Raw genomic sequence first — 8,190 nt, forward strand, 5'->3', positions numbered from 1 at the left:
CTTATGTTCAGGAACAAAAAAATTCTACAGTTAGTTTAGGGGCTAATGTGCAATCTGGAGCTTTTTCTGGAGTCAATTCAGGGGCTAATGATCAATTTGAGAGTTCTCCTAGAGGTGTTTCAAGGGATAATTTGAAAGGTAATCCTAATTGGGCTAAGTCTTTTTGCTAAAAAAGTAGTGCCGGGTCGAGAAAAACTTAAGTTCATCCCTCCTTCTCGAATTGATAGTAAGTTATGTGCTTCAATTCCTTCTTCTTTAGATACACATATTAAGTTTTGTGAGAGACTTGTGATTGGCAACTTTGTTGGTAGACATCTCGATTTTGGTTTTGTGAGAGACACCTTGCTTAAATTATGGAACCTAAGGGTGATGTGCAATTTTCATTACATGGCAAGTCTATTTTTGTTATTCGAATTGCGCTAGAGGAAGATAGAATTGCAATCTTAGATCATAAACCTATCTTTATTGGAGGTATTCTATTCCTTGTTCGACCTTGGCATCCGTTTATTGAAAAAGAGGTTGCAAAGTTGAAGTCTGTTCCAATTTGGGCTAATTTTTATGGTGTACCAATTCATATGTGGAATCGTGATGGTATAGCAGCTATTGCTAGTGTTGTTGGTACGCCTTTGTTTTCTGATAAACATACGGTCGCTTGGAGTCGTATGGCTTTTGCGAGGGTTTGTATTGAGGTAGAATTAGAGACAGAGCTTCCTATCAACTTTCCAGTGGAAAAAGGTGGGGTTATTTGTGATTATATTGATGTGGAGTACCCTTGGAAGCCACTTTATTGCAATAACTGTCATGTTTTGGGACATATTCTTTCTAAGTGTCCTAAGCTAGTTACGGAGCCTAAGGTGAAGTAAGTTTGGGTGCCTAAGGGGAAGGGAAATGTTAGTGAGAAGGTTGCTTCTATGGAGTGTGATGATGGAGTGGTTCTTCCAAATCTGAAGGAGGTTCCAGTGGAGGGTGACGTGGTTATGGAGACGAGTGCTCCTATGGAGACTACCATACCTGTTGAGTTAACGGCTCCGGTCCAGTCTATGAGTTCTACCGTTGTGGTTGGGTCTGATGAGGGGTGGCAAGATGTCAAGAGCAAGAATGTGGCGAAGCGAAAGGGAAGGTCTAGTGAGCCCTCTTCTCACGATGATAGGCATAAGAAGGTGAGTACTCATGTTGATACCTCACAGTGGTTAGTCCTTGCTGATAAGGATGAGTCTGGGTGTAAAATGGTTGAAGGTTCCGAGTTAGTAGGTGCAGAGAGGGATGAGGGGGGTCGGATGGCGCAAGTAGCGGTGCATGATGATAGGCCTTCTATTCTGCCTGCGCCTGATGATGGTATTGCTTCTTGTCATCAGTTTAGGCTACTCGTAGTCTTGATTTTGGTAAGATCAAGGCTAGTGATGGTGATATTCTTGCTTCAAATAATGTCTCTATTATAGCTTCACGACTTGCTTCAATTGGTTCGAATGTTAAGAAATTTGAAGCTAAGATTTCTCAAACTAAGAGAATGGTTCGCGGGGTTGCCAGTGTTCCGCCTAATGATTAGGTGGATTTGATCTTGATTTTGTTTTTATTATGTATGAGATACAGCCTTAGGGTTTAGAGGGCATGACTTGAGCACCTTGTTCGTGTTAGATTTTTTCTCTTTATTTTTGATGTAGTGAGCGTGTAGCCTATCTTTCCTTTGTTTGGGTTCAGGTTTCCCTTCAGCCTGCTGATTTATGCAAAAAAAAAAATCTTCAAATTAATTGATAATAAGCAAAGGTTAAAACCGACTACCACGGTAAGTCAAACTAAACTGTCACCTAAGACATAGTATGAGATTCATACACAGTCTAAGGGATGAGGTAAATTTGGAATAAACCTCGACAAGTAAAACTGAGTGGGTAAAAAGAGTTTTACGGAAGAGGCTCAGATTTACAACTCTCGTTATCAGAAATAATAGAATTATTTCGCAAGTCGTCTAAATTTGGTTTAGTATTTAAACGACAGTCCATTGATAATAAAATATTCCGAATAGGTTTGTCAGATACGTGATCTGATAAATGAAACCCTATTAAGTGAACTTGGAACATTTATTGTCAGATCCCTGGTCCAGGTCATTGCATGGACAACAATGGCTCACGAAGACTAGCACGGGAGTCGATGGGATAGCGCAGTTTCATGGGCTATAGGAATAGTGTATTCGATTCGACTACGTGGGTGTATAAAAGGTTTATACACTGGATAACCCTCTAATGAGAAGTACATCACTCTCGATGAACGTCAAATACTTCTCAAAAGACAAGATTGGAGAGATTCCTCAAAACATGAGTGCTCCACTTATCTTATGTAAGGAATGTCCAACTTTGGTTCCATTAAACGTCGCGCCGTAAAAGGAGGTTATAAAGGCGGATACTGAGAAGGACAGGATAGACAGGAAGTTAAGTGGGAGCGCAAGAATGGATTGTGTCATCCTAATCACATTAGGTCAAAAGTGTCTCAAGGCAACTTGATGAGTGACAACTGAAAATGCGTGGCCGCGCTCAAACGGATTAAGAATTAATCGTTTGTCTTTTACAGTTGTACTCTGAAATCAAGAAAGTCTGCATGACGTGACGTATCAGATGGGATACTAAATTGACATGGGAATCGAAGCATTGCACTTGTTCTAAGTCCAAGTGGGAGTCTGGAGGAGTTGAAGGAGATGTCCTTCGACCAAGATTGCAATGCGAGAAATTTTTCTTCTAGAACAATTGATGAAGAAGATCATCAAGTCCAATTGATTTAGGGGTCGTAGAGTTTATGCTAGAAACCAACTACGATCATCGAATTACGAAGTAATTCGCGGCTAACTTCGATCGGATCCTACATCGGGTTACACATAAGAATGGGTATTTAATCAAATGATATGACTAGTGGGAGTGTGATATAACATTGGGAATGTCCCATAAACATATCCCACATGCCTAAATAGAATTTGGACAAAGATAGTACAAAAAACCCAAAAATGGGGTTTTGGGCCTAGACCGATTCGGGCACTTTTAGGGCTCGGATTGGGCTGATTTTTGGAGGGACGTTTCCTTATGTTATGAACATTAAATCTGCCAAATTTGGCTGGGTTTGGACGTCATCTCCTTAGGGAATTGAGAAAATGTCAACTAGTTGCTATTTTCGATAATTTCCCTAAATCTTATTCTAAAGGGTGTTTTAGGAAACCTAAAAGGAGGTGGATTCTTATTAGGGTTCTATATAAACACTCTTAGGTCAGAGAATAAGGTGTGGGATTTCTCTCTAAGCTTTCTTACTCTACCACATCAGATAGAGAGGAGAAAGTGAGCTAATTCCCAAGCTATCTTCTAGTTAAGCAAGAAGAAGGTCTTCCTATTATCAAACCACCATTGGAGTGCTAACAAGCTTTCAAGGAGGGAGATTAAATACACCGTTCGGTGTCCCAAGTAGAGGAGCTACGTTTTGAAGCTCTTGGTCTTCTTTATTTTATTCAACTAGTTCGAAGGGAATTGCGTTTAAGGTAATCAACTATCTCCTAATTAGTTAATCTCTAGTTTTGCATGATGATCTTGGGGATACTAGTGTTAGACATTAGTTTTGTATAAGGGTATAATACCCAACATAAGCTACTATGCTCATAACGTGCATGTCAATAGCATTCATATCAATTGTATTTTTTTCAAATGGTTGTTCCAATGAATTGCTACGTAAGATATTAAACTGATTACTATACTAAATAGAGAAGTGTTGATGAATGTCTGTGCGCATAGCAACATATGCAGTTGGTACAGGGAGGCAAAGTAGATCATATTGTTCATTCGGGCAAACTTCACTGGCCCAACAGGACGGATCGTATCATAACAAACAAAGAGGCATGAACGAACATCACACGGGACATCAATTTATCCGGAACAATGTAAGTAAGAACTATGAGTATTTCGAGCAAGGTATCTATGAGATATTTACCTTCTAAATGAAATAACAAGCAACTCCTCTGAAAGTTCTGGATTTGCGGAGTCAGAAGCCATCCCCATGGCATCTTTGTAAAGATTATCCTTCTTTGACAAAGCAATGGACTGCTTCCACAGTTTTTTGTAGGTCAAAGCACTCATATTCATTTTATTTTCAGACGGGTAAGATTTTACCCTATAAGACTGACTACCTGGAGTGGGTATTGAAAGGAAAATTCTATCATATTGTTCATCGAGGCAAAGTTCCATTGTCTCCAACATAAAATGAGAAACTTGAGGCATAAAGAGCAACAGTTACCTGCATTTAGAAAATGTCTAAAATATCCACTTCAACCAACTAATTAGTCGCAAGATGATGCAAGTAAGTTCCCACACTTGTGTGTATAATAACATTTTGGGTAGAGCAAAAGCTCTCATAATGTCCTTCGAATAAGGAGTTTTAACTCTTATAATTGAAGGAACAGAGAACGAAGTTGCAATGTAATCTAAAAGAGTTTCTAGTTTCATGAACAAGCATTGAACTAATACTCCATGTTGAGGGTGTATAAGCTATTGTTTCATGTTTGGCCTTTTGTTCACATGCATAAAGATATCTCAATACAACAATAATATCACTGTGCAACTAAGCATAAGAAAATATTTGCCCAACCAAGGTGAGCCAAAATCACCACCAGTATTCAACAAAGAGCAGATCACCCCTTTACTTTGCATAATTAGATACATATGAAAAGATATGTACGGGGCTACGACATTTCTTAATGCCTTAACCAAACAATACTTGCTTAAAACCCAAAATTTTAACTTTTAAATGCCAAAAATCAGAAAACATGTGTAGTTAAATTAAGACTAACAAGCAGCCACAAAATCCACACAAACCAACATTTCTTGAGTCACCGTCATCACATACAACACAACCAATTCAAAGTATTTCTTTGAGCAAACTGGAATAGATCTCACTACCATCATTTATGCCCCATCAACTAGCCCATGTTACTTCATAGCCTACTATCATGTGTTAAATAACTCGTCAAATGGACAAACTACTTCACAGTGTATCAGTGACCACCAATATTACGAGTCATTTTCTCCGGAGAAACCCAACTATCAAGATTGTGGACAGTGTACAAAAGCATACATGGTAGAAGAGCAATAATATAATAAGTATCTCCAAATATCGCAGTATAAAAGCATTACAATGGTATACCCACTGACATCCATTATTTGTAATTCATTCGCCATCTAGTATTTGTAACATCTACCATTATAGTTTGAATAGAATCTACTGACAACCATAACCACATTAGCGTCATATTTTTAAAAATAAAGACATGTAGTATGGTGGTTTAAATACCAATAAGAACAGAAACTAACAGGAAGCTACAACAAAAAAAACAAGCATGTTCCTGCATCACATGTATAACCACAATTACGAGCAAACTGTCGCCATCTGAAAATTAAGATATCCAACCACAATCTTGAATGAAACCCGTTGCCATTATTAATCTTGCATTACTCCACATTACTTGGTAGCTTACTATTATATCGTACTTTTGAGATTTTAAGTGAAGTTCAAGTATTTTGGTTGTGCAAAGAGCCAAGGACATATAAAGATACATACACTAAACTTCAAAACTTGTGAAAGGATTTGTCAAACAAAAATTGGAAAAAGAAGAACAAAACAAAATAAGCATCTCCATACATCATGCATATATAAGCACCAGAATAAACCAACTCCCAACCAGTATTTGTGGTTAATCCAACCTTTACTTAAAAATAGTTCCCATTATTCTCTTAGTGTCATACCATGATGTATGAAGACACTTATGAAATTTACAAACGAGATTATTACTAAAAAGTAAAATCAATAAAAAGCGAAAAAAAAAACTTCAAGTTCACCCAATAACCACCAAGATATAATTATTGCTTAGGGAAAATATATTCCATTCTGAACTTAATCTTGCATTGTGCATCTCTGGGTGTCTTGCGCTTATGCAATAACGCATGATCACCAATATGGACTGTAAATGATATTCTCGAATGATACCCACATATCTTGGTGGTGTCTTGTGGCTTATGAAGAGACTTGACATGAAAACCTTGTAAAATGTTATCAAACAAAAATTGGAAAAGAGGAAAACAAAAACATAATAATGACCTCCATACATCATGAATATAAGCACAAGAGTGAACCAACTCCCAACCGCCACTTGTAGTTGATCCGATTCCAACCTTAATTTCCAAGTAGTACCCACAATCTTTTGGTGCCATAACGCGAATGTATGAAGATGCTTAGAAAATGTATTATTACTAAAAAATTAAAATCAGTAGATACTAAATAGTGATAAAGGCCTTCAAAACTCACCAATAACCACCAAGATACAATCATTGCTCAAGGAAGGCAGAATGTGTATGTGCCGAACTTATATCTTAAGGTGCCTTGCACTCATGCAATATAATTCATAACCGCCAAATATGAATTGCAAATGATATTATCAAATAATATCACGTATCTTGGTGGTGTATTTGGCTTATGAAGAGACTTGACATTTAAAATAGTAAAGTGATATCAAACAAAAAAATAAATATAAGCATCTCCACGCATCATGCTTATAAGCACAAGAGCAAACCATCTACCAACTAGTATTTGTATTCAAATTGATTCTAACCTTTATTACCAAACAGTACCCACAATCTCTTGGTGCTATACCAAGATGTACGAAGATGCTTACAAAATTTACAAACTAGTAATATTATTACTAAAAAGTAAAATCAGTAAAAAGTAAAAAAAAAAACCTTCAAAACTCGCAAATAACCACCAAGATACAATTATTGCTTAGGGAAGGTCGAACAGGTCAGTTCCAAACTTATATCTTTAGGCGCCTTGCACTCATGCAATAATTCATAACTGCCAATATGAATTGCAAATGATATTCTCGAAAAATTCCGACGTATCTTGGTGGTGTATTGTGGCTTATGAAGAGACTTGACATTTAAAATAGTAAAATGATATCAAACAAAAAAAATAAATATAAGCATCTCCACGCATCATGCTTATAAGCACAAGAGCAAACCATCTACCAACTAATATTTGTATTCAAATCGATTCCAACCTTTATTACCAAACAGTACCCACAATCTCTTGGTGCTATACCACGATGTACGAAGATGCTTACAAAATTTACAAACTAGTAATATTATTACTAAAAAGTAAAATCAGTAAAAAGTAAAAAAAAAAACCTTGAAAACTCGCAAATAACCACCAAGATACAATTATTACTTAGGGAAGGTCGAACAAGTCAGTTCCGAACTTATATCTTTAAGCGCTTTGCACTCATGCAATAATTCATAACCGCCATTATGAATTGCAAATGATATTCTCGAAAAATTCCGACGTATCTTGCTGGTGTATTGTGGCTTATGAGCACAAGAGCAAACCATCTTCCAACTAGTATTTGGATTCAAATCGATTCCAACCTTTATTACCAAACAGTACCCACAATCTCTTGGTGCTATACCAAGATGTACAAAGATGCTTACAAAATTTACAAACTAGTAATATTATAATAAAAAGTAAAATCAGTAAAAAGTGAAAAAAAAACCTTCAAAACTTGCAAATAACCACCAAGATACAACTATTGCTTAGGGAAGGTCGAATAGGTCAGTTCTGAGCTTAATCTTGCATTGTATATCTTCAGGTGCCTTGCGCTCATGCAATAATTCATAACCGCCAATATGATATTCTCGAAATATTCTCGCGTATCTTGGTGGTGTATTGTGGCTTGACATCAATAGCCAACATAAAAAGTAGTAAAGAAAACCATGATATTAAAAGAAAAAAATGATATTAAAAAGTAGTAAAATGATATTAAAAGAAAACCATGATATTAAAAGAGACTTGACATTAAAAAAGTAGTAAAATGATATTAAAAGAAAAAAATCAAGCATATTCACACACCATGCTTATAAGCACATAAAGAAAACCAAGTCATCAATAGCCAACATGGAACTGTATTGGAGATAATGCCAAACGCCATCTCGAAGAAAGCATATTTTGATAACAATATGAGGTATTGTAATTAACAATAACATGTATGAGTTATTGTATTAAAATTCACAAGGAATAACAATTAATACACATAACACTATAAGAGTTTAACCGCCAATATAAGGTATCTTACAACTTAGAAGTTTTATTTTTTTAACAATTATATGTACTGCAGGTTTTTGA

At 36.3% G+C, this 8,190-nt stretch overlaps 1 protein-coding gene across 1 annotated transcript; it reads left to right on the forward strand.

Annotated features, from left to right (window-relative positions):
- The first annotated feature begins 353 nt into the window (after positions 1-353).
- On the forward strand, positions 354-863 carry LOC147567780 (uncharacterized). Its single transcript, XM_086658123.1, has one exon. It carries the CDS (start codon positions 354-356, stop codon positions 861-863), a length of 510 nt encoding a protein of 169 aa, XP_086514249.1.
- Positions 864-8,190: the final 7,327 nt, after the last annotated feature.

The sequence above is a fragment of the Eschscholzia californica genome, unplaced genomic scaffold, assembly GCF_041429995.1.
Source record: "Eschscholzia californica isolate CP2 unplaced genomic scaffold, dmEscCali1.0.p SCAF_1, whole genome shotgun sequence".
Classification (NCBI taxonomy): Eukaryota; Viridiplantae; Streptophyta; class Magnoliopsida; order Ranunculales; family Papaveraceae; genus Eschscholzia; species Eschscholzia californica.

Excerpts from the sequence above, each read along its gene's own strand:
- LOC147567780 (XM_086658123.1), top strand. The coding sequence starts at position 354 with ATGGAACCTAAGGGTGATGTGCAATTTTCATTACATGGCAAGTCTATT.